Source organism: Dipodomys ordii, unplaced genomic scaffold (assembly GCF_000151885.1).
Source record: "Dipodomys ordii isolate 6190 unplaced genomic scaffold, Dord_2.0 Scaffold66, whole genome shotgun sequence".
Lineage (NCBI taxonomy): Eukaryota > Metazoa > Chordata > Mammalia > Rodentia > Heteromyidae > Dipodomys > Dipodomys ordii.
In genome coordinates this window covers 749,897-750,147 of record NW_012267282.1, presented here as the reverse complement: position 1 = coordinate 750,147, position 251 = coordinate 749,897, and the positions used below count along the sequence as shown (strand labels likewise).

The window sequence follows — 251 nt, the reverse complement described above, 5'->3', positions numbered from 1 at the left end:
GGGCGGCGCCGGCGGGGCGGGCGGCCGGGTGGAGCTGCTGGTCTTCGGCTACGCCTGCAAGCTGTTCCGGGACGACGAGCGGGCCCTGGCCCAGGAGCAGGGACAGCACCTCATCCCCTGGATGGGGGACCCCAAGATCCTCATCGACAGGTCGGTGCCTCCCCCCCCCGCCGACCCTCCCTCCCTCGCCCGCTCGCTCCGCCTGACGTTGACTCGATGCCGGGGGCCGAAGGGGCCCGGGGGCCCGGGGG

At 76.1% G+C, this 251-nt stretch overlaps 1 protein-coding gene across 1 annotated transcript in view; it reads left to right on the top strand.

Annotated features, from left to right (window-relative positions):
• Position 1: 1 nt before the first annotated feature.
• Sfswap (splicing factor, suppressor of white-apricot family) overlaps positions 2-251 on the top strand; it is a gene marked incomplete at its 5' end in the record, with an annotated part of 56,408 nt that continues 56,158 nt past the window's right edge. Inside the window, one exon of the mRNA XM_013023036.1 lies at positions 2-150. Within this exon, the coding sequence (XP_012878490.1) occupies positions 2-150 (149 nt within the window). The remainder of the gene's footprint in view (positions 151-251) is intronic.